Source organism: Chironomus tepperi, unplaced genomic scaffold, assembly GCF_022539635.2.
Source record: "Chironomus tepperi strain 1889 unplaced genomic scaffold, CSIRO-AGI_Ctep_v1 contig_445, whole genome shotgun sequence".
Classification (NCBI taxonomy): domain Eukaryota; kingdom Metazoa; phylum Arthropoda; class Insecta; order Diptera; family Chironomidae; genus Chironomus; species Chironomus tepperi.
Genome location: NW_027226567.1, coordinates 5,748,896 through 5,776,257, shown reverse-complemented (window position 1 = coordinate 5,776,257; position 27,362 = coordinate 5,748,896). Strand labels below are relative to the sequence as shown.

At 32.1% G+C, this 27,362-nt stretch overlaps 1 protein-coding gene across 2 annotated transcripts; it reads right to left on the bottom strand.

The window, feature by feature from the left end:
- Window positions 1-6,459: 6,459 nt before the first annotated feature.
- On the bottom strand, window positions 6,460-27,065 carry LOC139098090 (tRNA-dihydrouridine(16/17) synthase [NAD(P)(+)]-like). 2 transcript variants are annotated; one of them, XM_070650209.1, is made up of 5 exons: window positions 26,900-27,065; window positions 8,707-9,142; window positions 7,862-7,921; window positions 7,336-7,780; window positions 6,460-7,278 (listed from the first exon to the last, which is right to left on the bottom strand). In XM_070650209.1, exons 1-5 carry the CDS (start codon window positions 26,909-26,911, stop codon window positions 6,684-6,686), a joined length of 1,548 nt encoding a protein of 515 aa, XP_070506310.1. In that variant the 5' UTR covers window positions 26,912-27,065; the 3' UTR covers window positions 6,460-6,683. The 2 variants fall into 2 exon arrangements, with proteins under 2 accessions (XP_070506310.1, XP_070506309.1); XM_070650208.1 differs by lacking the exons at window positions 6,460-7,278; window positions 7,336-7,780; window positions 7,862-7,921; window positions 8,707-9,142 and adding an exon at window positions 17,338-22,894.
- Between the last annotated feature and the right edge of the window lie 297 nt (window positions 27,066-27,362).

Below are 27,362 nucleotides of genomic sequence, written 5' to 3'. Positions count from 1 at the left end.
TCATAGTCACCCTTTATAGGCTACAGGCAGTAATGTCATCAAAAAAATAGCTCTGATCCCACCCTGAAACCCTTAAAACGCAGTAACTTTCTAGTTAAGAACCAACTTATTTTAATCACCTTAATCACTTTGTCAACAGTCACAAAATCATTATTTATTCAATAAAACTTGTAGGTGTCATAATTTTAATCTGATAAACTGTCAATAGACTTCCTTTTCTTGAAACTCACAACCACAGCGACGTCAAAATAATGAAACTTGAGGAACTATTTACGAAATTGCTGAAGCAAAACATAAAAGCATAAATTTCTCTTGTTTATATATTTTTTTAAAGCTTCCTCATCAAAAATAGATAGCTTCTTCCATTCCTTGCTATATAGCTTTAACAATATTAAAACAAAAAAATATAATGATATTTTTTTACCATCGTAGATTGATATTATAGATATCGATGATTTGCAATGAGAGCACTTTTCTCATCTTAACTACGAAAAATTCCTTATTCAATTTATTTCCTTTTGTGCTGCTTCTGCTACTCAAAGCAGAAAATTGAAATATGTAAGAAGAAGAACGTTGTCAAATATTTTAAGAAGATTGGTCCAAAAATGAAATTTTTTCGCTTTGTTGATATACTTGAAATTTATGAAGCCATCATTATATGCTGTATCTTCCTAGGGATTTGATATACAATTAACATTATGTCTTGAGGATTTATGTTCTGTCAACTACTGTCAATTGAGAGAAAATTTACGATTAAATTGGTATTTAGATGTCAATGAGGGGCGTTTTTGTGCTATTCATGATGACTACCGATCCTGTGATTATTAGACATGAATACAAAAATTATTCAATATCAGGCTGAGTCTCGAAATTAAAGAGAAGAGCTTCAAGTGCTCATCAATCTCAAGAATCAATTTATAAAGGATCCTACTGAATTTATTCAAGGGAAAAAGGAAAAATGAACAATTTTTTTATATCCATTACAATAAGTATTTGTGATTGAATATCTCATTCTCATCTCTATAATAATATTTGATTGGAATTGGAAATTACAGGCTGAGTAAAAGTTTGTGCCATTTAATTTTGGTTTTTTGTTATTCATATTGTGCTTCAATAGACTTGTATTCAAGCGTAGAATCTATAGTGGGTCGTTGATTAGTGACGTCTATGAATATTTTGCTAGTCTCTAGCCCTAAAAGCAAAGAGCCTCCTTGCATTTTAGAGCAAATACTCTACGATCCCTAAAAGTGGTATCTTTGCCTGTTAAGGCTAGTGCTCGGACTTGAGCTTGTGTCCATGTCAGACTTTGTTCCATGAGTTAGGTCGACGTTTTCATATGAAATCTGTGTCGACTTCAAACTCTGATACTAAATACGAGGAAAGTTTCACTTCCTGCTCGAATCATTGACAAGGTCCAGGATATATCAATGCAATGTACCTAACCACAATTTGTATGTCGCGAATAAACCAAACCGAGTTAGTGTGACTAAAGACAGCGAAAAAGCACTCAGAATTCAACTTGACTTTCCCTGGGATCGAACCCGGATCGTTAGAATGTTAGGGCTGACGCTCTTACCACTACCCCACCTAATTTCAAATCATCAGAACGAAGGAAGATGTCTATAAAATGTTAAAGTTACCAAAATACAGTCATGTCTGACATCCACACTCACGAAATACATCATCTAGGAACAACTCATTCAGTCTGTAATTTAAAAATATGAAATCATTGAAGCAACTACCAATTTGAATTGAATACAGACTCTTGTTAAAGATAAAAGCAAGTCTATAGAAATCAAAAGCACCATCAATATGCAAATACAGCCAGACATCCAAACAATAACATTAATTTGCTCTCGATTTGGAAGTTTTGTCAAAAAAAATATTCAATCAGATTCATGAATAAACAAGCTCATGGCCACAACATTAACTTCGAGTTTCCAAGTCTGGACTGACAAAATGGTCGTAAAATTTTATGTTCTGTACATACTTTCCGTTTCCGCTTTCTATTTTTGATTCGATTCCAAAATCAATTGGTTAGATTGCTTGGCAATTTAGTGAGATGTTTGTGTACGGCTAGGTGTGTGTGTGTGGAAGTAAAAAATTAAAATAGTACACTAAAGGATATACTCAAATTTGTGTCTGAAAAGTTACTATCCCATGGTGATAAAAGCATATTTTTACAGCTATAGCATTCAATGGTAAATTACCCCATAAGTAGCATCATAAAAATCGCATGGTACATAATAAAATTGCTGATAATTACGTTAGAGCATTTTTATAGTCCCTCAATTCCAAGTCATTTTGACGCTTTTAAGTGCATTGTTGAGCACTTAAAATCTCGTTTACTGTCTGTCTGATAAACTTTTTTTCCTACAGCACATAATGATGAAGTTATCGGAAAATCATGAGGATCTATTTTTAATGGCCAATGAAGTTAACTTTTCACACATTAAGCTAATTTGATTGCTTAATTGGCACAGTTGGGAAGTGAACATTGACTGTTCCTTAAAACGCGGATGCTGATTTCAATCCAGTGGTGGACAACCTTTCAGCATTTTGGTCGTAAACCTTGACCGAAGCCGCAAACAGCATTCGGTTCATGACATTTCCAACATTTTTTTGCGGCACACAGGTTGCCCATCACTAATTTAAAATGCACATGCTGATTTTGATCTAATCCAGTGGTGGACAAACTTTCATTTTTAGCGGCACATGAGCCTTGAGCAAATCCGCACACAGCATGCTGCTCATAACATTTTTTGGTAGCCTACTTGTGGACCGCGGCACACAGTTTGCCCATCACTGTCCTAATCTGATCTATCCATTAGATTTTGGGACAGGATATCATTAATTTTGGAAAGAAACTTAAAAAAACCACTTAAAAAGTTCAAATGCTGCTCGCTTCAGGATATTTTCATGATTCTCGGAACAGCCATGTCAATAAAATTTCTCAGTCTTTTCTATTCTATGTTCAAATATTATCATTAGATGTGCATATATAATTCTAAGATTATTAGCATTTTTTTGAATAGCTTCAAGAAAAATTATGAAAAGTTTTCAATAAGAATGATGAACTATTTTTATTTTTGAAGAAAGGAAACTTTCTTTTGCTGTTTTTAGAGCTCGACGATAAAGTTTTCGCTCTTCTATAATTCTTTATAGCACTTCTTTACTTTCTCACTTCCATACTTATAAAGTTATAACCTTTTTAAGCAGTTTTTCAATTTAAAGTTGGACATTTTGTCTTGAAAAGATGTAGATGTGGTGTGTTGCTTGGTGATTTATTGATCTAGACGCGGTTATGTAATTGTGATCAGTATTCAATGTTCTGGATATGTTTCTATAAGAACTGCAGAAGCTACATTGAATAAGGTTTTCAAATTCAACTTTGGAGATGGTAAAAGAGCTCGTGGAGGACTAAAGAACTCTTTGAAGGAAGCTATAGATAGAAATGGACTTATACTTGGTATTTGAAATATCAGACGGAAGTCAGATATAGAGCCAGCCTTAGGTGTCTGGAAAAGCCAATAAAAGTCTGAAAGACACCATAGATTGTCTGAGGGAAGCCATGAATTACAATTGAGCTGTACGGCCAAGTATGAAGTTATGTCTCACTTACATCTTTGACCAAACAGATCAGTTGTGATCCTTGACCTTCTTCTGATGTTGCCTAAAATCAGCAGTGCTGATTTGGTGCATAACAGCCTAAGATATGTCTGTGTATAAAACTGCTATCGTTTTCACTCATAGGCAGTTTTCGTAACCAGATTGGAAATAGCATTCAAAATCAACAAACAACAAATGACGTGCTGCTCACCATCCCATTCCCAACTAAATCAACCTCATTCCAAATTGCATAATGCGTCAATACCCCCAAAGATCTCGATATGAATAAATTTTCTTCCTTAATTAATTCATCCCCCGGATTCATCCGCAGTTATATTCATTCCGAAAAAAAAAGTTATAAGACAAAGTTTCATTATGACCAGGACGTTGTAGATGCAAGGCATGCGATAACACAAAATATGAAAATCCACCTAATTTTTCGGAAACAACTTTTTTGGTTATTGTACAAATTACGCTGTTATGCAAATTGAGGATTATTCATTGGTTAAAGTTGCAACCTACATTTTGGCTTAATATGAAGGAATTGTGGCAAAAAGCAAATTTACGAGCACCAAACAAAAATCTTTATAGGTTAAAATAGCATCGGATATACGATAAATTTACATTAAAATGTTAATCGAAAATCGGTATCCTTGGAAGTGCTTTAAATACCCTAAAGGAGGAAGAAAATCTTCCTCGGCACGAAACGTGACCTCATCTTATTTATCCTCTGACTTTCGCAAGTATTTTTAGATATCTTCGAATGAATTGGAATGTCCCTGAATAATCGATAAGAATTCCATTCGTATCGGAATCAATTAAAACTTTTCTTTTTTTGTTAGAAGACTTTAAGCTTCTTGAGCTGGGTGGATAATTTAATTATAAGTTCTTTTTTATGGGTATATCGAAATTATTTTTAATGACTATAATGAGGTATAACATCGTGTTGTTTTATGAAGTTAGGTATAACATCGTATTGTCTTGTAAAGATGGAATTGTTTTATAATTTTTGAGGGTTTTTTGAAGAAGGTTGTCAATGTTTAATTGCTTTTGACTATCTGCTCTTCTAAGAGGATACTGAGTTTCTTTCTTTCCAATGCTAGACATCATTAATTTTGGGAACGTTCCGAAATCACGTAACTTAGCGTTATTATCTATTAAAGTGTTGCATAATTTCCGAACGTTTCTTACTCTAACAAGCTCAGAGTATGCTTTTATGATTCACAAAGACCATTACAACACGTAATAGCAACCTATTTTCCTGTTAAGTCTAATGACATTTCCAGAACTCTTAAGCACAACGATTTTATCCTTAACAATAATTCTTAAATCTATATTATGCATACATAATTACTCGGCAAATTAGCTGTTCAGACCTTAAGATGCAAAGCTGCGCGTTTATATGCGTTTCATGGCTATTGATAGTTTAACGGGAAGGGTTTGCCAGGATTTACAAGGTCTCTCGATCAAACCTAGGCCTACATTTTATGATTGGATTCGAACAACTTTGTAATTACTTAAGTATGTGTTGAAAAGGACGCTATAGTCCCTATGCGCGGCAATGGATCCTCGTGCGTCCCAGCCAAACAAGTAAGTAAGTAAGTGAATTGAAAGCTCAAGACTCATCTCTTGACTTCCTATAATCATCCCAAAATTAATATCAATTTCAAATCCTAAACGGAAAATTTAACAAATTTCTTTAAGTAGAAAATCCAATAAAAATCACTTTTATCGTAATCATGCTAAAGCTTATAAAAAAAAGCACATCGAAAAATTTTACACAATCTAAAAAAAAATCCACTTTAACTCGTCACTCGTGACTTATTCATGAGATGATGACGCTTTCATGGTTTTCATTTATTGGATATAAAGCGCGAATAAGAAAAAAATGAATTTAATCTAAATTTCCCAAATGGATTTTTCATTCTATTCAGTCGCTGTGCTGTGCTGTGTCTCTGTACATAATTTTCTCTGTCTAGCTTTCTCAATTTCCGTCCTGACACTTGTTTCAATTTTATGATAATGATTTGTGGGTCAGATGAGAATTCATGGAGTAAAAGAAGGAAAGCTATGTCTGATTTATACAATAGGAACTCCTTTCATACGAAAGATTTAAAGATAAAGATATGTATGGCCTAACCTAACCTTAAAGTTCAATTTTCATTCTCTATCTACAATCTCAACCCACAACGAAGCTTTCTACTTACAAAATACTACAAACTCGGTCACGTGAAAACGTCTTACTTGCTATTGTAGCCATTCATACATCCACATATATATACACAATCAATGAAAAACACTGGTGACATAGAAATGAAGGAATAAAGAAGGAAAATGCATTTAGAATTTTAAAATCAATGCCGCACAACATGCAATCTCAATCGATTTTCCGTCTGCACAACTGTCGAGTTCTCAATGGATGTGAAAAGATTCTTTTTTTTTTTATTCAGTTAATGCACATTTCATGTAAATGTCATGACTTGAATGGATAAATAAATTAGTTGACTGTAATGACAAGACATGGATTATTGAAAATATCAACAGTAGCTTGATCGGAAGGGAAATTGTGTCTGTAATTATAGTGATATTGGCAGGTACGTTATGGAAAATCAGAAATAGTCTAACAATTACCTCTGGTACGTGATATGGTAGGCCAAAAAACTCATTTAAAGGAACTGTCGATAGAGATAGTGTCACACTTGGAATTGGTAATTGGCAAACGATGGTCAGCGATAGAGCCAGCTTCAGGAGCCGACTGAGGGAAGCCATGGATCACACTTGATCTCTACGGCCAGCGAAATAAGCAACTACCATGATAACTGGAATTTGGACATTCAAACTACAATCAAATTCTGACAAAATGTCCACAAGGTTGTCTTTATTCATTCTCTACAATAGAAACTTTATTTTCCTATTTATAAACAAAACAGAAAAAAAATTCATGCCATATAATTTAATTTATGTAACTGGTTATTAGGTTTCGAGACACTTGCATGCATAAATAAAAATTGTTTAAAGCTTTTTTTAATGCAAATTGTCATAAACCTAATAAATGTTAAGTTAGTAATGGAAAATCATTCAGCTTCCATTTTGTCATCAACTTCATTAGTCTTTTCGTCAATTGATCCTTTGTCATAGCATCTAGTCGAAAATATCTTATGTCCAATGCAATTAACAAGATTCTCAAAGCACCGATTACGACAACATTGTCGACACAAGCTAAATTCACACTTGAGACCTTTTGTATTAGCACACTTATCTTCTTCACAAATTTCACCATGACGTTCGGTTAAAACTTTTGCACGCCTTTCCAATCTCTTTAATTTTTTCATGTGCTTACGGGATATGACATTGCCTTCTTTATCAAAATATTGCTTCTTTTCACGTGACTCGGCTAATTTTACTTTCTCTTCCATCATTTGTTTGTGCTCTTCCGGTGGAAGACGATAGTACGGTTGACAAATCCATGGTGGAATTTTGAGGTTACAATCATAGACGTAATTTTCATTATCATTGTCATCATTTTTGGATTCACCACACCATGGTATCTCACCTTCGTGATATGGCAGGAACTTTTCACGAAGTTGATTTACAACGGCACGAAATTCATCGTTTGAATGTGCATGAGCCATGTCTTCACGCTCCTTTAAATTCGACTTGAGCAATAATCTGTAAAGCAACAATTATTAAGGATATTCTCAGGAAATGATCTCAACAGAAACTTACAAGTGGTGGAAGATTTTAAACAAATGTCCACGAATGTATCCAACAGGCGCAGGATATTGATCCAAAATGTCTAAATATTCCAAACTAGCATCCCAAACCGTTGGACTAACCCCAGCAAATATAAATGGATTTTGAAGATTTCCTTCAGCCGACATAACACCATCGACACCCGTTTGCTCAATACACCGATGTACGTCATTTATACAACAAATATTACCATTCGCAAACATTGGAACTTTAACACTCTCACGAACTTTCTTAATAATTGACCAATCGGCAATGCCAGTTAGTGGACCTTTTTGTTCACGCGTTCTACCATGAACTGTAAGAATTTGAGCACCGGCACGTTCCAACATTTGAGCATATCTTATCGTTTTATCTACATCATCAAAAACTCGGATTTTACACGTGACTGGAACGCTTAGGTGTTGATGAAGTGTACTAACTATATATAGGAATAAAAATGGGAGAGGATATGCTTGTTACATATCAATAAAAGAAAATGCGTACAAATGAAAATTCCTACCAATTTTTTCTAGTAAATCCCATTCATCTTGAAGAAATGCACCATAATGGCCTCGTTTAGCTATAGACGGAAAAGGGGAAGAAAAGGAACACATAAAAAAAGTATAACCGACAACGTGATATGAAAAATTCATGCTTGATTTGGCATTGAAAGGACGATTTTATCTGTTTTGCGTAATCTTTTGGCATAAATGTGTGCCTTAATGTTAGCATTGTCTAGTCTTTAAAAATATGAACTTAATATCTGATATTGTATTATATTTCAAAAAAAGGAAGCCTGCTTTTACATTCATCTAGTCCTCGTGTGTCTTCCTAGAAATGAAATAATGTCAAACATAGCTTTTCTGTTCAACCTTTGTACGGTTAAGGCATTATTCTGTGCTTAAAATTTGTATTCACATTGAAGCTATACCAAATATCTAGGAATTGTGGCTTTTAAATCGAAGCATTAATGCGTTTCGCATTGAAGCCTATTGAATTTTCATAAATATGTACATTTTGATAGGCTTTTTTAAATAATTTGTGCTTATGATTTAAATATGAATTTTGCAGAATCTCGACTGCAAGGTTGCTATAATGAGATTATATTTGATAGCAAAAATTGACAAAATTTAATCCAATTTTTAGGTTATAAGTTCAATTCCTATTAGCATACAGATTGAGCAAGTGAACTATCATCCTAGATTCTTCCATTAGTTCTCTTCTAGAAAATCAAATCAGCCTTAATTCAGCATGTCAAAGCAATCTCAAAAAACTCTACATCCAGCAAAAAAAGCATTTCATATCCTCATATAATTCAATCAATTATGTTTAGTAAAAAAAATGACTTGTCATTCCTATCATTACCTATAGCCTGTGGGCATCCTAAATTAATGTCAATTCCATCACAGTGATCTTGAGCAAGTAAGGCAGCTTCGAGTATGGTATTTGGATCATTTCCACAAAATTGAAATAATAATGGTCTATCCTCAGGACATGATTGTAGTGCTTCTTTCCGATATTTAATGTCCTTCACAAAGCAACTACTATGATACATTGGCGTGTAACATAATTGTGCACCATGTCGACGACATAAAAGTCTCCATGCGAGTTCACTTGCATCGACCATTGGCGCTACAACATACTTTGGAGATCCGAGTACTTTCTCATAGAACTCATAGCCGGATAATTTTGGTTGACGTAAACTTGCAGGTATTGGAAATGTTTGATTGTCATTTGAATTCGTGTCATTATTTTGCTCCTCGTGGTCACCCTTTGTCATTGTTCCACTGATATGTTGCGGCTGCAAGAATAAATTCAATTATTTTAGCATAAATTGAGATGAATAAGCACTGTCACTTCCTGATTGCTCTCTTTCACGTTTCAAATAAAAAAGGTCGGATTTAAGTTTGGTTGGAAAATAAATGAGATTTTGGCATGAAGCCAATTTTGACGTGAGACGAGGAAAGCAGCAAAAACTTTTTGTTCATCCTCATCAAAAACTATCTTTTTTTCTCTTCCTAATTCCAGCTTAAATGCATAATCTCACCTCAATCTCGAACAATAGGGCAATATTATTATCATTCGATTATTTCAAGATGGGGAAAGAACATTAAAGGAAAAAGAAGAGAACAAATAAGAAATGTTGATGTATAAAAAACAGGTGATGACGACGATGATGATGAGAATGAGAAGAAAAGCAGGAAATGAAAAATTTGAAGAAATTATGGTGAGACTTAGCAACTTATCAATCCTGATTGGATTCTCAGATTTTGTTTTTTACTTTAAGGGAAAGTTTGAAGTTTTTGTTGATGCTGTTTTGTATTAGGGAATTCCTGCAAGTGAAGGATGTAGCGCAGGATTTTGTCGATTTTACTGAGAAATATTAGGATCTTTTAGGATGGTAGCTCTGAATGTATAATCTGACATGGTTTAAATTAGAATTTAGGACAGTGATTCTCAAACTTCTTCGAACGCAACACAGTAAACCACATGTCTAGTATGGCACCTTACCGCAATAGACTTCAAGATACTGACGACACAATAAAACAGAGTTGTCCAAGCTTTATCGTGTCACAGCACACCTTTGTGGTAAGCCACAAATCGAAGCCACACACGACATCTGGTTCTTCTGGCGGCATATAGGTTGGACAGCAATACACTAGCGTCGGTGTAAGACAGTGTTGTTACACTGGTTTTCGATACGACACGACTTGATAGTAAGCCACTTCCGAAAACACACCAGACATGCGATTCATTGCATTTTCACTAGTGTGGCGCACTAGTGTGTCGCGGCACACAAATTGGACAACACTGATGTAAGAGATCAATTCCATACTAAAGTAAACACATTCCATTAAAACAAAACCCAAACGGTATATTAAAACCTAACAAAAACAAAATTCACCTCATGGATTTTCTCTTCTCCATCTCCTTTATGTCAGACTTTTCATAACAAACAAGAGCAGGAAGGACTTAAGCTATAAGAAGAATGGCAGAGTATTTTCTTGTATAAAAGAAAGATTTTTCAATGTCAAAAAAATCTTCGTTCATTCATTGATGCACAATACACAATGAAAACAGAAGGAAATAAGTTTTTAATTAGATTCTTGGGATCAGCACAATGAATCAGGACATTCTCAATTGTGAGTGAAATAGGACAAGATAAAACAACAACAACAAAATAAATAAAATTTAAGAGAAACAAGCAGGAGTTTTGTTGTGCTTATAAAAATAATTTACAAAAGCAATTAGACAGCACATCCAAGACAGCATATGTTAAAAATTTTAACAAAAAAAATGTTTTAGACACTTTAAAAATAACAAATTGTAATAAACATGAACAACTTAGTTGAACATATGCAATTAAGCATCGAAAAATTTCCATTTTAAAATCATTAAATCAGCATCTTTTCCAAATGATCAAGATACATTCTATGCTGATGATGGAATTTCACATGTAGAATAATTGTTTTAGACCTGTTTTGGGGATGGTTTCATTTTGATATCTGGTGTAGCTTCCTTGAAATCACACAAAAAGGTCAAAAAAGACAAGATTCATCTACAACATTGTTGTCCACAGATTTCTTGTGGTACGACACAACTGTGTGGTGTGCCACATTCGACATGTCACACATCATTTCGAATTTTTCTGGAAATGCTGTGAACCGGATGTCGTGTGCGGTTTCAGTTGTGGCTTATCATCGAGGTGTTGTGGCACAAAGAAGCTTGGACAATGTTGTATTAGTGTGACGATAGTATCTTCAGATGTGTCTCGTTGTGTACACACTAATGTGTCGATAGTATCTTCAGATGTGTCACGTTGTGGACACACTTGATATGTGGTTTATTGTGTCTTACCACACATCACTTCCGATCGACCCTCTCAATTTCCATCCCCAAAAAAACTTTCTCCAAACTCAAAAATTATGTCTCACTCATTTCCTCTTGTTTTCCAATTTCTCAGTTTTGTATAATGAAAATTTAATTAGTTTAATTTATCAGGAAACATAATGGAGAACAAAACGAAAAACTTTGTCATTTCCGTTGTGCATTTAGAATTAAGATTGAATTTTAATTTGAACCCTTTTCAGCCTCTTTTGGCACATCTTTAGCAACAAAAAAGACAAAACTTTTGCTTTTTCATTGGATTTGACAAGACTAAAATTAAAATAACTTGATAATCAGCTCTGAACAGCGTCCATTAACTTGCACTAAAGAACTTTTTTAAGAAGCTCTTCAAAGGCAACACTTTACACGTTTCGTTGTAGAGCAAGGAGCTCTATTTATTCTCTACGAAGCAAGAACAAGCAGCTACTTTATGTCAACACAAACATAATATTCATAAATGGATGTTTGCCAACAAGAATTTTTCATTTACTAGTTTTTAGTGCTTGTTTTTTGTGAGCTGTATTATGATGTGATTATTTTGTCATATTGACAGTCAGAACTTGAGTCTAATTGGAATGAAGAAATTTGAAGCATGCGAGGAAATAGATTATTAGAAAGTCATGAAAACTACAGGAAAAGTTTTAGCATAATTAGAAGCTAGCAATTAATACGATTGGCATAAAACAATTTTCTTTGACTGCATCACTAAAGCCAAATCGTGCGAAGAATGCTGAAAGTTATTTTCCTCGTGGAATTGTCAAAGTTTTCATGTTTCTGAACTTTCTTTCCTTTTTTATTGAGCTTCATGAAAGCTTCAAAAAAACTTTTTCTATATAGAAAATCGTAAATTTGAAGGAAAATTTATTTGAAGGTTGGATTTTCTAGGGCAAAAACATATTTTTTTGTGTGAAATCAGTGAAATCATCAAAATTTATATTTATAATAGGCATTAAATAGTTGTATCCAAAACTTTAAAAATGTTGACATAGCAAAATGTTTTGAGTTACACATTATGGTGTCAAAAGCATGACAAAAAGCGTTCTAGAAGATATATTAGTGAACTTTTGCAATGCCCGGACAGCACAGCATGTTTGGTAGGACATTACTAAGTTACTGTATTAACAGGCTGGATGTAAAGTTCTTAACTACACCGTAAAGTCTGATTTCGATTAGCAGTCGCCTAATAAGTATGCAAATAGGGTGTTCAAGCATATCAAGCTCATTCTCATCCCCAAAGTCGCATTACTGTGCCACCCGGTATAGATTTTCACTCATATCTAAGATGACATAACTTCCTTGATGTTCAAAAAGAAAGTTTAAGCATTTCTAGTTTAGTCATTAGTTCTACAAAATTTATTTTCATTTCACTTCTGAGTTCACATTACTCGTGATGATGATGATTATATTCATAACATTTTCTACAACATAATGCATGTTAACATGTTGACAGCACCGAGAAAATGAGACAGCAATAAGCTGCAACAGAAATGAACATCATCAAAAGGATCTCTTTAATAATTTAGAAGTGAGAAAGATGAAAATTGTGAACGAAAATTCATCTTAGAAGATCATGACAAAGCCAAGCGTATGCCAATAATTTTATATTTTTGTTTAGTTGCATGCTATTATGATGAAGCAACTGAAAAGCCATTTAAGAAGAAGAAATGTGTTGAAATGTGTGAAAGATTTATTGAATTTATTTTTATCAAAAATATATTTCACATTAAAAAGCTGCAAAAAGCAGCAACTTCGATTGGGAATTTATTTTTTTGGCACCATATCATGAGAATTGGTAAACATATATGTTCTCAATCAGCATGTAGTGTTATTTCAAATTATTTGTTTTTAATTTCTGAATTGAATGAAAAAATACATTTGACAACATTTGATGTATAAGCTGTGACAAGTGCATAACTAGAGCACTGGAAGCTGTTATCAAGCTGGTACCACTTCATATTATTTTAGGTGAAATGTTCAGATGATGTTTTGTGGATCAATATATAAAATTTATTCAGAATTGATATTTGTGGACTGAGTATTCAAGTCTACGGAAGTACACGTTAATTATTTTGTGACTACCATCCTAGTTCAACATCCTAGATCAGTTTTAGGCAACCTTTTCGCTGCACACTTTGATGGTTAGCCGTGACAAAAACCGAACACGGTATACGATTCACGGTTTACAATTAGCCCACTACCCTCCTAGATCATGAAAGAAGAGCTTTAAAGCTTTTTTGCATGAGTCGCAAAAGCTTTAGGGGTTTTTGTGGTATTTGCCTCACAAAAGCCTGGAAATTGAAGAGTTTTCTCCAAATAAGCTAGTAATTGACCCCTAAAACCCTCCTTGATACGCCTTTAGGGCTTAAGCTTATAAAAAGCTTGTTCAATCGTATTAACTTCATCAAACTTAATAAATTATTTACTTGTTATTTACGAATAAATTGAAATAAATATCAATAAATTAAGCAATTTATTTGACTATCTGTCATATTGATTTCCGAGTAAATACGATATAAAAATTGCGTGTTTAAGGTTATTAAACTTGTGTAAGCCTCCACAAAGCTTATTTGTCAAAAAACTTGATCGATGATTTAATTTAGCAAGTAAATTATTTATCCAGCAAAATACATTTTGATCCCCAACAAACATCCAGCAACATAATGTCAACCAATTTTCAATAAACTTAATTACTCAAACGTTATCAAATAAAAATGCCAAAAGCAATCAGCTTTTAAATTAAATTTCACCAAAATTTAAATTTGCCAAATAAATTCTATTTCGAAAAAGGAAAGCCAAGAGAAAGCTGCAAATCAACATGATGTACATTCCGCAAGAAAAACATTGAAGCCAATAAAAAAAGGCTTGCAGCAAGCAAAAACATAAATAAATGTGCCGGAATTGAGAGTGAAATAGGGTTGAGGATGAACAGGCACTAGCAATATAACAATACTGTTTCATACGTGTGCCACATTTGCATGAATTTCCATTTTATTTCATCACTTATAAGTCATCCGTGATCCATTTCATTTATTCGCACATGTATGTATGCAAATACATCCGCCCATTGATTCATTTGAATCTATTTATCAAATTTATGGCCAGTCATACCTTTCTGTCACATGCTATATATATTTACTTTTGAAGCTCTTTTTTTATTAATATTTATTTATTATTTTCACTTGATAAATTTCCTGTCCAATTTCATCGTCGACTTAAATGGCTTTTTCGTGTCCAGCAAAATTAAAAAAGCTCCATGATGTAAAAAAAAAGCACACAATGTAAATTTTTTTTATATATTTCGAAGGTGTGCACCCGTCAAATAAACAGCAGAGGCGACAACCAAAAATAATCCATCAAATATTGATGACTCTCTATAGAGCCATCAACGTTTTGCGTGCTCAATCATTCGTAAAATCAAAAGGCTATAAAGGGAATATAAAAGGACGAGCAGTCAATGTAATGAAGTGTGAAACAAATACGATATTTTGTTAAGGTATGGATGTGCCTTTTTTGTAATTAATGAAATGTACGCTCTTGTGGGATGTTGTTGGAGTTACTTTTTGCATCTTTTTGGAGTTTTTATAATTAAGAGGTCGTATTTTGTATTTGGACAAACTAGGAGACAGAACCACCAACAGAGTGAGGTGTAAAACCTTCTGTTGTACCTAAGTTCCACTGCAGCCTAAGTTCCACATGGTTGCAGTAAATAAGTAAGTAAGAAAGTCGTATTTATGTAGACAGGGAAACGGCACAAGTTGAAGCAACCCATTCAGCAAGTCAATTGCGTTTCCGTTATCCATTTTAAAATTTTTGACAAAGAAAAAAAGGAAATTTTATTTCAAGGCACGTAATATGTCATCTTTCAGGCAATTCAACTTCGCATTATATCAAAATTCAATAAGTACGCAACATTCTTCTTTTCTTGATAATATTATGAGAATAAAGGATGAAATGTTCAATGTTTATTTACTTATTCTTTTACGTAACGAATTCTCCACAGCATTATTTGCTTGTTAACAACAAATCCTAATCGAATTTACTTTTATGTCCTCGTTAAAGTGATCATACGTCAATAATTGTAAAGTCACATGTTTGAAATTTATTGAGTAATTTAAATGTACTTTAAAAGCTTTTTTGGCACATTTGCTTTTGGCTAGTATTGAATTATAATTTGAGGATAAATATTAATCTTGGGTAATAAATAAATGCGGCATTTTCAATAAGTTTAGTTTTCAATTTTCAAGGACAAACTAGAGCTAACCATATTAGGTCAATTTATACTAAAGCGGAAATTTTGATATTATCTGTCATAATATAATCAATTTTCACAAAACATCCAACTTCAAAATCAATATAAACACATAAAATATCAATTTATCAATAATTTGACATATATCTGAGCATTTCAAGTTACATATCTACGTGGTGTCGCATAAGATGTCAAATTACAATTTTCATAATAGGAAATTGTGTCAAAAACCTCAACTAATATGATTCACCATCGAAGAGCAACCAACTTTGAGGTAAAATGGATCAGCATGCAGGCACACTAAAGGCTTAAATGAAATTTATTATTACGTAACAAAATCCCATTAATTTTTTCATTTTTCATCGTTATCCGAAAAGAACTAACTTTAACCTTTATCTTGTTGCATTAAACAATCATTGTGAGTTTATTGTCTGTTCCTTAGATAATTTAAAGGTGCTTTTTGGTACATCAAAGAACGTATTCTGGTATAAAGCAGTCGAATTCATTATTTGGGTAAGTTTCGTCCCTTTTTTCATGAAAGTTTTCAACATTTTGTATCATTTACGTGAAAAATGTCTCGAATTTCCCCAAAAAAACACCCTAAAATATTTATCACATGTAATTAAAAATAATCTCAACATGTTCAGCATATTCAATGAATCATTCCCACATTTAAGGACGATACAAAAACAAAAACATTCAAGGTTCTTTCCAAGCCCATAAATTTAAAAGTTAATTGTGTTTATTTTTATGGTAATTAAATGACATGAAAAAAAGTAAAATTAATCGATCAAGTAAAACGCAATAAACACGTTTGAGTAGGGACAAAACTTTTTAAGGGGGAAATTTTAGAAAAAACTTCTACATTATTAACTTTACAAGTTGATAAACCCAAATGCCAACAGATTATTATTCTTTAAACTTTCAAAGCTTTCATCCTCGAGCTTTCTTTTCAGCGGTCAGATCCCAAAAGTATTTTTTTTTTCTTTTCTGTATTTTCTCGGAATGTTTTGCATGATGAATTTTAGATGGAAAGCCTCTAACCCTTGAGTGAATTTTGAATAAATTTCTGGTATTTTTTTAATGGAATTTGAATGTTTTTATAATAGAAAGCATTCACGAGTTGCGTATGTGGTTAAATTAAATTTTTAGATTGACTACCATTAAGTGCCTCAAAATAGAATAGTTTTAATGAAGTGTGTCAGCGTGTGTAGAGATATTTCGGTAGAAAAACTCAGAAAGTCAATTCAAAAAAGTCAGAAGCTTTTATTGGGCTGTGATATGGAGTTTGATACCTAGCATTACAGTAACTTCTACATAGAGCATCAATCAACACATTCTAATTCCACTTTAATAGAACGGTAATCATCCGATGTTCAGCAAAAGATCACGTGGAAGTCTCAAGAACTCATGGAAAAGCTGTACGGGAATTGGTCAGGCCATGGATCACAATTGATTCGACGGTCAATGAAGTATGTAAGTTCCTGATTTTCATAAAATTTCGGGACACTTTTGGAAGCAATCGTGATATTCTGAAACTCTGCTAAGACACAGCAGCGTCCCACCAAGAGTATAGCAAATGCCCGCCCTAGTTGACGACCATCATAATTGAACAAACTCTATCCAAAAATATGATAAAATTCCTCTAGTGGAAAGAACCAACAACGGAAAAGGGTAAAATTAATAAATTTATGGAAGGTAGCAAAAAGGAAAGAATAACAACCTCGAGGTAAGGAGAAGGCTCGACAAAATAATGAAATATTATGAGGTTTAACTCTTTTTGTTGATGAAAAAATAAATAAAATTCCTCAAATAATTTCTTGTGAAGAAAATGCTTAGTCGTATAGAAATAGTTTGTAATGAATTTCTTGTTGCCAGAAAATTTGGAATTTATATTGTTATGGTACTATAATAAGAAATTTTGAGCACTTGTAACATATTTTATATGCAATAAATTATAATTGTTATTATTAAGGTTCCGTCCGTCAGCAAAAACCAGTTCAATGTTGAAAAAAAAATTTTTTTTTGTTTATTTCAGTTCCAAATGCGCAATTTCTTCGATAAAAAATCAATTCATGTCATATAAATTATAGCATAAGTTAAAGTGCCAACTATGTAGCTTTGCCATCAACTACGCAGAAAAATATAAAAGCAGTTTGGTTGAACTGAAAAGGAATATCATGAAATTCAGCTTTATTAATAGAAAAAATATTGAATTCTTGCTTTTTGTTCAACATGTACTTGTCGTTCGAAAATCAATTTTCTGATTTTTTTGGGTTTTTTATTTCAATTATTTTTCATAAAATTTTTTCTTTTTTTTTTGGCTTTACAACAAACTTTTTTTATGTTTATGTATACAATTCTTTTAATCTTACTGTATAAAAGAAAATTGTTGTGACTTTTAATTCACGAATAATATCTCTTCGCTCACTCGTGTTTTTATTTTATATTTTTTTGTAATTTTTTTTATTCTTCAATTTGTCTCTAAAATTATTATTAAAATACTTTTTCTCATCTTTTTTTAATTTAATTCTTATTTTTTTTTTCTTTCAACTTTTGTGACATCTGCTTTATCTGTCCTTTTATTTTATTTTATTTTTTTTTTTTCGTCTTTACTACGTTTCTTTTTGTCATTCTAATCGAATGGGAAGACTTGGAGACTTTGCTCAAAAGTTACTCTAATTAATTAGTTTCAGAGGGATTTGATCAAAATCTGAGACAAATTTGATGCTTTTTGAGACAAAAACATCAATGAAATCATCTTTGAGATACCCCGAATAGAGCAAAACGGGTAAATTATCAAAAATCCGTCCACAAAGCGCCGTGAGTCAAACTTAGAGCCGATTTCGAATTCGGCATCTTGCCAGAGTCACGCCGGTCTAATGCTTGATTAGGAATTTCTTAACCGTTCTGTGAAATTTGGGTACTAAACAATTAATGAATTACGAAAATTTAAATTTGATGATTTTTGAAACCAAAGAAGAGCGTCAGCCTGATGGAATCCTCGATTGGACATAAATTCAGTATAAATAATTAATAGCATGCTAATGTCCAGCTGATGTTTATTTCTAACTAATGTTTGTTATTGTGCTTATTCCCACTAGGAACCGATTCAATCAAAACCATTAGACATTACTTAAAAAACTAAATTAAAATCCTTTCAATTCCATTTACATATCATGCAACAGCTGCCAAATCTTCCCATCCAATTCGACTGACCTGATCATATAAAATACTCCCTTTTTTTCCTTCTACTTTAATAACATTTTTTTCTATTTTTAAGTATTCAATGGATTGAAACTTCATCATCTTTATTGCTTCCTTCCCATCTTCTCTGTGCAATTTCAGAATATTTAATTTCATAAAGGAAAGTTTTATTGCCGTCTCTATCTCCTGTTAAACTTTTTCCTGCTTTTCCTTTTAAGGAGAAACTTTTTTGTCAGATCAAAATGACACAATGTTTTACAATGACCCTTAACTAATTAGATTTTGCCTCCTTTGTAGCTTTTTCTTTGAGCTCATTTAATCTTCTTTTTGGGCATGGCTAATAATTTGCTAAATATGATTAATGACGGGATTGGGTTGCTAGTCACGAAAAATGTTGACACTATGATTACTTTTTTGATCCTCATGACTTAACAAAAGGATGCAAAAAGTTAATCTTTAGCCTTTCATTGTATGCAACATGTAAATATTCAAAAGCTTAACTTCATCATGCGGAATTAAATCAATTTAGATTGAAAAGAAATTCAATATGAAGATTAATGAAGTTTCAAATCCATTGAACTTTGTGATTCCATTTTTTTTATTGTAACACTTTTTAACTCTGTTTTTTATTTAATTTTATTTCATTTTTGCCTAGCTAATACGATTTACGTAAAGCACATTATTTATCACGATTAAAATATTGATTAGAAGAAAATTTTTGATAAAAAAATTTTCATTAGGAAGTAGCGATAGAATCAGCAACTAGTAGAGTAGTATTGATGATAGTTTATAGACACACACAAAATTTCTTTTTTTTTATTATCTTGATTTAATTTATTTTTATTTTTTTCCATTTAAACATTCAGAGGAAAAAGCGAAAAAAAATTTACAATTTTCAAATATGCACTGATGTAAAATCGAAAATTGAAGATAGACGCGCAGTCATTTAATACAAAAAGTTTTTCACGTTTTTTCATTATAAAAATTGTAGAAATACAAATTTATTTTCTCGTTCATAAGAATTTGTTTAAAAAGGGGTAGAAATGCACACACTAAATAAATAGTAGTTTAAGTTCAATGAAATGGTTGAAAGGTTAAGTCAGTGGTGCTCAAACTAGAACTAATAGAACCTAGAATCTGATGCAGGACATTATACACTATTAAATCTACCAGTCTTTAAAGCAATTTAGGACAAAAGTCTTTAAAATCATTCAAAAAGAATCAAAAACCATGAAAAAGTATTCGAGCACCACTGATCATTCGAAAAAAGTAAAGAATGGAACTTCCAATGATATATTTTTGTTTGAAAACAGTAAAAAAAGAGTGTAGGAATAAATATTGATTACTAGTGTCAGCAGCGTAGGGTAACAATTTGTTGCTTGTCACTGTGGAAACTGTTGCTAAACCAGAATAATAAGCACATTAACGTTCTTCATTGTTTTTCACTCGATTATAGTATAGTTGAATCTTACCACCTGCCTGACAGTCAATACGAAATTATATCCATTCCATAAAATTTAATATCAAGATATTTAATGGATATCAAAAGGTCGGATGGAAATCCATAAATTAACGATTCTCAATCGAATAAAGAGAATTCAAGCTTTCACCACTTTCTTTTGTGAAAAATATTTTAATTGCCTATATTTTATCTTCTCGCCATTTATCAGTTCCGCATTTTCAAACAATTTTCCTCTCTATTAAATATATTATATTATCTTTTCTTCTTATTTATCCAGTCACTTTCTTACTTTAGATCAATTTTTTCCTTTCAATTAAATTATAGTAAAAGAATCGAACAAAAAAAAAAATTACATCAGATTCAATTTTCGATATTCTTATTCAACAATTTATTCGATCCACAAAGTGACGCAGTATTAGCTATGGATGGTATACTGCCAGAACATGCATGACGACATGCTAATTGTGGTGATGCAGGATTTGAGAAGCCTGACTCATGAATTGGCGATAATGTTGGACTTTTATTACGTAGTACATTTTTTCGTCTTTGTCGTCGTATATTTTGCATATTTGGTGGCACTTGCATTGTCATTGATGGTTGAATAATTGATAATGAATCAGCTAATTCTTGTAAATCCGTTGTTGTATTTTTAAGCTTACGACGATTTGGAGCCGGTGCACTCGGCACAGAGTGCATTGACTCATTATTACCATTATTACTTCCGTGTATATTGTCGCTTGAATTTGACCCAGATAAAGGACGAACTTGATTTTGTTTTGGCGTGCCAGTATTACTTCCACCTCGACATCGTGGACGTCTATAACGATTTATCATACGAAATACATGTCGGAGTCTCACAGGCCATGGACGTACTAATTTCGAACGAGTTCGTTTACCATTTAAATTATTACTGTTATTAATTTTTGATGATGTTATTGAATCTAAATTGTTGCCACTACATGTAGCTGCTGTGGATATTGTTGAAATGCTTTTCATGTTCTCATGTGTTGATTGATACATATTAGTACCATTATTATCTATATGATGACGTTCATTTTGTTGATGATGATTTGTGGTAAAAGTATTGGCACAACTTTCAATAGGAATTTCAATTTGTACATAATTTGGTTGTTGTATTTCAGCACCAGATGATGAGATTGAAGGTTGATTATTGTAGATAGTATGTAATGCATTTCCCGGTGCATCTTCCGGACTATTTGGTACATTTGAACAGCAATTCCATTTTCTACGCCATCGATGTTTACTTATGTTTGTTTTCATTGAACATCTTTGCTTCTGATGCTCTAATTTCCTTGGCGCTCTTATACGAAAACTACAATGTGCACATTGCTCTGAATATTGTACAATTTTCGATATACCATTTTGTGATTTCGTAACATGAGAGAATTCAGAGCAACAATGAAGTGTTCTTGTGGCATTTTGATTTGATACTTGAGGATTAATTTCATTTGTACTCGTCATTGTGGTTGTCGTTGTTGTTTCTTCTAAGACAGTACACACGTAAAATGCTTTCTGCGATACACTGTCTGTCGTACTATTTTCAACTGTATTCGATATTATATTATCAGACACATTCTCATTGAGATCCTCACAACAATGTAATTTCTTGGGACGGTGTCGTGTTTCAGATGGTTTAATTTTTGAGCAGAAATAAATCTCTTTGGCAAAAATTTTATTTTTAGGTTGTGTTTCATTTGTATTTGTAGCTATTTCCGTAATTGTCTGACGATGATTTCTAATGTATTCGTAGGTTGTGAGACCAAGATAACAAATGTAAACATGAAAAAAGAATAGATGTAGGAGTAGACCCGCTGTAACAGCTGCTAATATTGCAATAATACCGAGAATAACTAGGAATATTGTATTGTAAAGGCCAATTCCATCCTTCGATGAATTCGTAAGCGTTGAATTTGTATCCATCAAAATTGTCTCATTTAACATCGTATCATTTATAAATTGATTGATTTGCGTTATAAAATCATCTTCGTTTTTTGTTGATAATGTTGATGCGTCATCAATAACAGTTAAATTTTCCCATAAATTTAACCAACTAGGATTTACATAAAACAATATGATTTGAGCCAAAGCTGCGGCCAAAATGACCAAAACAGCCGCAACAGCACTTACCACGCACATTAAAAATGGCACATAGTTTCTTGTTTTACTAACGCAGCTATTTAAATATTTGCAATGATGATCGAATGTTTGTACACACTTATTACAGACGGAACAATGTTTCGTTCGCGGACTACTTGTCTTGATATTACACAAATGGCACCTGCCATTTTCGATAACATGTGAATGCTTTGTACGATCAAATTCAGGCACAACTTTTCTTGTGCTTATTTTTCTCAATTCAACATCTGCTGGATCAATTATTAATGCAGCTATGTGTGTAATAACATGAATGACTAGTAAAAAGCTTATAGTTACATACAATGGCAGTCTAACGTTCACATGAAATGCTGGTATAATTATTATATATGCTGTTAATACAAATACAATCAACGTAATCCAACCGACAAGTTGAAGTGGATGTAATGGTAGCTGAAGTCCATTAATCCTTCGATCCTTACGATACTCATTAGCTCCCAAATTATTTTGAAATGATATTATTTTATTGAACCAACAAATTTTGGGCGTTTCGTGCGTAGTATTTTGCTGTACTGTTGCACTTTTGTTATTGTTTCGTCCACTAATTTGCTCTGTGAGCATGATATTGACACCTGATTAATGAAGAAATAAACCAATTCACAGTTAGTGAAAGGAACGTCATAATTTTTTCATAATTGTTCACATCATAACTTAATTTTGTTCTGTCTTGTTTCGTCACTTTCTTTTTTCTACTTCAAACAACAATGCAAACAAAAAATCATAAGTTTTTCACACTTGTAAGTATCCTGGAATTTCCTTTTCAGTGCCATGTAATTTCACTTTCTTATAAAAATTTGTATATCTCAAAAAAATTCAGTCACACAACACTTGGATATAAAAAATACATGAAATCGTCCTTTGAATGTGAATCTAATGTCAGTACTTGACACAAACATATTCTTCTTGATAGACTCTTATATCCTTTTTAACTTTTTATTCTTTTAGATACGACTAACAGCTATTTTGGTTTTGGTTCACATATAAAGCAACAATTTTTTTTGGATATGTGAAATATTTTCTTTTTTTTTTGTTCAAGTTCTTCTTTTTTTTACTTTCTTTTCTCCTCCTTTCGTCTTTTTCTCCTTTTCGTTAGACCCGTAAATTATGTAATGAAATTATTAAATTGTTTTTCATTTTTTTTTCCACGAGCTTCCTTAATTAACTGTTTTGTTTCCTCTCACAATTTTCTCACCCTTAAGTCAAATTATTAGACAAAACTTTCGATTCCTTTATGTATTTATCGCACTTCCGTCAAAAAAAAATAGCTATATTTATATAAGGACTATTTTTAGACGCCTTGTGCCTTTTTAACATTTCATTGGACTTTTAATAATGTATATGACACTTTAATATTTAACAACATTTTCTCATTTTTATATTTGTATTCACCGAATCTCATTTTTTTATGTCTGATAAAAAATAAATATGAATCTCAACTTTTTTTTTTTTTTATTATTTTTATATTTGTTCACAATATGATTTATAATGCGAGAGCGATATGGATATAATAAAAGCGTATGTATACACAGAGATAGAGTAAAAACGTTAATGCATTAAGTAATGTGAAAGGTTAGAAAAAATTTTTTTTATTCCTTTTTTTCTGAGTATATAAAAAGTCATCATTTTTTTTTTTTTTTTCACTTGCTGTACACAACAGTAGCACAGAAAAAGTAAGGAATGAGAACTAAACGCAAAGAGATTTCAACTACTACTGAAGAGTGGGAATTTCAGATACTATCTAATAAAAAATATATTGTGTATAGCTACGACGTGGTTATGGTCGTAATGCGCATGTCTTTGTGATAGCGTAGGGGAAGTAAGGACAAGTTCGAGACGATAATACAAAGTCACCGGTTTCATTAATTATTATTCCTGGCGTAATTACTTATACCTTTGCTGTCATAAATGCATAATAAGTAGCAATAAAAATTATGTCAATTATTGTTATATAAATTCGTGTAACAAGTAAGTGAAGCTTTGAAGTATATGATAATGAATAACATGACACGATTCACGTCATTTGTACATGTCGTATGGAATCTCGCATATATATATTGCATTTCCATAATTAAATCTGAATTTATGTACCGTACCGAAAGTTTGTCATACGTTAATTTTCCAAAAATTAATTTGTGCTGCATTTTATTAATTAGCATTTTAGAATTGCACAGCATGTACATATGTACGTTGTGTGCTGTGATACTTTTTACTTTCTTTTCTCAAAGCTTGCTCAAAGCTTTACCAAAAAAAAGGTTTTTGGAGTGTTTTGATTTATTTACAGCTTCAAAGCATAGCAAAGACATGAACGAGTCATTCAAAAACGCGAACCGAGTTGATGTTACTAGAAACAGAGAAAGTGCACCCGAATCCGACAAGACTTTCCCTGGAATCGTTCCTAGGTCATTAAAGTCGGTCGTTTGACACTCTCACTATCGATTAGATACGCCGATGATGCTTTTTCGCGTCCATAAACGTCTTATATGCTTCATGAACTTAATTTGAAGTTAATGGTACTAGATTATGCAGTTAGGTTATCAATATCTAAGTATAGAAAGGAGATCCTATGCAGAGCACTTAGACTCTATATTCAATACGCTTACTTAAGTTCGTGATCTACTTCGTGACCAATCTACAAATGAAAACGGAGCTAACCTTAGCCTAGATGAGATTTGTATCTAATAACCCTAAAAAATTGAATAATATTGTCCAAACAGGAGTTTTGACCCCAACAACCCCATCCAAGATACACGCTCTTGCCTTAACCTATGACGCTTGGTCTGCAACCCCATCACTTCAACACTTCAACATCTGATGCCATTTTTTAAAAAATTTAATTTCCACATAACCATTTGCAATAAATTTTGCCATAATTGAAAACTTCATCCCTGATGCCACAAAATTTAACACTCTATACCAGTCTCATATGATTTAATTTTCTCTCCCCATATGCTCGAGGATGTTTATAGATTAATTGAATACAATTTTCAAGAGCTTTTCTTTACAATTTATCATACATATGTACATATTGCGATAAATAATACAAGAAATAATATTATTATAAGAGCTAATATGAAGCACATCATGAAAATTTTGTTGTAATTTATCTACATCACATATTTTTTTAAAATGAGAGCTTTTTTGTCTCTACTATGTTTGAATAAGCGTGAAAAACGAATGTATGCAGCACATGTGATTGAATATCAACATTATGTGAAGGAAGTATCAGACATTTATTATTGGAATAATGGAAAGCAAATAAAAAATTACGTTAAAATAGTCATGATTTTTACATGACGTGCTTTTAATTCGAAAAAAGGTAAAGCACGGCAATGAAATTAATAATGAATTATTCATGGGACTTTTTTGAGGTGAACTACCTTTCAGAAATAGAACAGTAAAATTACAAGAAATTCTAATAAAAGTCATGTCCAAAAGCTTATTGGCACACGGATATGTCTGTCTGACATCCTAGACACCACTCGAGTCATAAGAAAAATCTCAACATTTTCCAAAACAATAGGAATGTACAACAAGAAGGCACACACAAAGTACAGCAAGTAGTAATGAATAATTTACAAAAAATGTGTCTCATGTCACATCCACTTTGAAAATGTCAATCACATCACTTCCGATTGACAACGGAAAAATTACACAACGGTATGAATAGTTTAACAGTCATTTAGGATGTTGGGAAAAGTTCAATCAGGATTAACAATATGAACAACACTTGATGTAAAATTCAATGAGGAATCGACAGTATTGGACAAACTATGTGCTGTGGAACAGCACTTTTTAATATTCTTGAGTGAAATAATTAATCCCTAACGACAAATGAGCACCAAATCAGTTAATTAATAATGCATTAAGACTGAAAATGCAGTATAAACAATGAATAGCGCAGACAGACTAAAAGCACTTTACAGCACTCGAGAGCATAATAAGAAGTCTCATTAAGTACAAAAAGGTGAAAAAGCTATTCATTCATAGCATCTCAAAAGCTTCTTTTCAGTCACAAAGGACGACAAGTAGCACTTCAATCAGAATTATTAACAATGTATTTAATAGAAAAATGAATAACTGAATGTTGATCTTATACTAACATTCATTTTAATGAGCATCAAAGAGAAAATACATTGTGTATTTATAGAGCTGCTTGTGTAAATCTCAGAATATTAATTAAAGTATGTTTTAAGAGAGCGAAATCAGTTTATTTGTTCGCAAAGATAAAAATTATTCATGATTATTAATAGACAGTAAACATTACAAGCAAAAATGTATAAGTGGTAGCGTAAGAAGAAGAGATTTTGTGAATGGAAAATTTAGTGTTTTAGGAAAATCAAAAAGGATTTTTCATTATTCTTCATGCAAATATTATTTTAAGCATTTTCTTGTATTTATAGAGCTTATGTTCAGTAATTGAAACGTTTAGATTGAGTAATTAAACATTAATTAGAAGAAATTTAAAGGATTTTATGCAGGATATTTAGTTAGTGTGAAAATTTTTAAAAGAAAAAGGAAAATTATAAAAAAAGATAAGAAAAACAATCAAAAACTGTAAACAAAAACTCGCGACTTACCTTATTTTGCATGAAAAACGTAAGAAGAGTTGATAATTGTACTATATTCGAATCCTAATATTGCCTCTAGTTTTTTTTATTTGTATTTAAGCACTTTTCACTACTTATTTAATTAATTTATACCTGATTTTTCACAAAATTGTAAAATATTCGTGTTTTGCCCCTTTTGAACGTATGAATATTTACATTTTGCCCCTTTTCAAACTATGAATATTTACATGCGATGAGTTAAAGCGTTGCTTTTCGTTAAAAATTTGAATTTTTAATGACCGTTAAACTTCATTTTGGTTGGAAGCTCTGGGAGATTTGTTATTACATCTTAAAGTTACAATTAACGTTACGTATCGATATTCGTTGACTAAATATTCAGATATTTGAAGACTTAACGAGAAAATTACAAGCTATTTGACCAAGCCTACTAGCACAACAAAATTTATTGAATAAATACTGAAAACACAATTAA